Here is a 1,881-nt window from a genome sequence, read left to right as displayed (position 1 = left end):
AGATTGATCTAAATCAGTCATTGAGGGTATTTTTATCTAGCTATATCAGTGTGGCAGGGTTTCATATGCATTAGTCTTTGCCAGTTCATTAATTCATTGATGTATGCATCGGTCTTTGCCACTTTCTCCTAGCATAATCTATGTGCATATGTGCACAATGGATAGTGTTGTCTTTCAAAACTAGCCTAGAGTTCCTCGTTTACATCTTGCAATTTCATAAGTAGAGTCACAAAGTTGTCACAATTATCTATGCTTCTCTGTTTTTGAGACTTCCCAGCAAGATTTTTTTCAAATTATATTCTTTTTAAGGCAGTGAAGTCTGCATACGGCCTGGCCAAAAAAAAGTCTGCATACGGGGATTCAAACAGGTATCCACCTGATCAATGATTTATATTAATAATTTGACAACATAACACTATTGATTTCTGATAAGCGAGTACATATTGAAAATACATTCGTTCTAGACGATATATAACATTAAAAAATATAACATTTCCCAATCAAAGAACTCAAAACTACTCTAGATCCAAAATATGGATTAGATGAGACCTCAATCCAGTGATCACAGAATTGATAATAACAGCCAAAACTAAAAGCAAGGCTTCCCACTGTTAATTATGCAAACAATATATAATTAACATTAAATTATTACTGTCTTATCAAGATATGGACTAGACATAAGCACAATTAGAACCTGAGAAATTCCAAGCACAAGTATTTAAACAGAAAAGACCAAATTAAGCACAACAAAATATAGTACAAACATAAGAGCTAGCTCTATTTCAAACTTGGTCTAATAGAACAATATGTTCTTGATGTTCCTGATTCAGCCATGGTTGACTGTTTTAATATAAGATGCAATTTCTTCTTTGGGTTCCATATCATGCTTCTTTTCTTCAGGGTGATGATGATGAGTATGGTGGGCACTGTGGTATAAAACAGCATTAGGCCTGATGTCAAAGTCCCTAACAAAATGGTCCTTTTTTGTTGAACCAGGGAGAGATGGCACTTCTTCATGATCTTGATGGAAAAAGAGGTCTCTAATGGCCTCTGGCATGGGTTGGTCATTCATCACCTGTTTCCAGTACCCTCCTCCAAGGTCTTTTCTTGCATCACTGTGCTCAGACAACTGTTCCATGAAAAAGGGTTAGTTGAGAATTGAATCAAACTTGTAAAAAATTGCACATATTTGTTGTAAAAATTGGACAAATCGTAAATGGAAATTCTGCATGAGGAACTAGTATGACATGCTTAATTTGACAACTCATCTAGGATGTTGAAACTTTGGTATTTTAAGAATTCAATGAAGCTATAGCCTATAGAGCTGTATGAGAAATGCTTACCAAGAGAATGGAGACCAGAAGCAGAAAGCAAGAGACAGAGTACTTCATGTCTTGGCCAACTCAATGTAACACACTTGATTCTAATGGTCTGCTCACCCTGCTCTGAGTCTCTGACCATTACCCTTTATAAGCAACTAGCTAGGTGCCATGTCAACACATTAATTATTTATATTTTGAGGCATAAAGGTAATTTGGAAAACTTGTGACCCTCCAATGAAAAACCCTTATGAAGTAAAATTGCTACCTGGTGCAATAACAAATTAACAATTCACATACGCACATAATTTGTGAAGCTTATCATTACAAAAGAAAAAAGCTTTTAATCACCACACAATTTGTGACTAAAGGTGTAAAAAGATATATCTATAATATTGGTTAATAAATAATTCACATACGCACGTGTAGACGAATGTATTTAACATTTGGCTTGCTGGTTTTTGGGCCCTTTAGATTAAATCACTTTTGACCAAATGCACATGACAAATTAGCATTAGGTTGGAGGGGGCTTACCGACAACTATGACTTGTGAAACAAAGTC

The 1,881-nt window shown here is 35.2% G+C and overlaps 1 protein-coding gene across 1 annotated transcript; it reads right to left on the bottom strand.

The window, feature by feature from the left end:
- Nucleotides 1–611: 611 nt before the first annotated feature.
- Nucleotides 612–1,464, bottom strand: LOC147276933 (uncharacterized). The gene is made up of 2 exons (XM_086255243.1): nt 1,344–1,464; nt 612–1,129 (listed from the first exon to the last, which is right to left on the bottom strand). Exons 1-2 carry the CDS (start codon nt 1,389–1,391, stop codon nt 827–829), a joined length of 351 nt encoding a protein of 116 aa, XP_086111369.1. The 5' UTR covers nt 1,392–1,464; the 3' UTR covers nt 612–826.
- Nucleotides 1,465–1,881: the final 417 nt, after the last annotated feature.

This window comes from Dryas octopetala, chromosome 8 (assembly GCF_963921425.1).
Source record: "Dryas octopetala chromosome 8, drDryOcto1.1, whole genome shotgun sequence".
Lineage (NCBI taxonomy): Eukaryota > Viridiplantae > Streptophyta > Magnoliopsida > Rosales > Rosaceae > Dryas > Dryas octopetala.
The sequence above is the reverse complement of the archived record's forward strand: the minus strand, read 5'-3'. Positions and strand labels throughout refer to the sequence as shown.

Excerpts from the sequence above, each read along its gene's own strand:
- LOC147276933 (XM_086255243.1), bottom strand. The coding sequence starts at position 1,391 with ATGAAGTACTCTGTCTCTTGCTTTCTGCTTCTGGTCTCCATTCTCTTG. Across the intron at positions 1,130-1,343 it reads TTCTGGTCTCCATTCTCTTG|TTGTCTGAGCACAGTGATGC; the intron begins GTAAGCATTTCT and ends TTCATGGAACAG.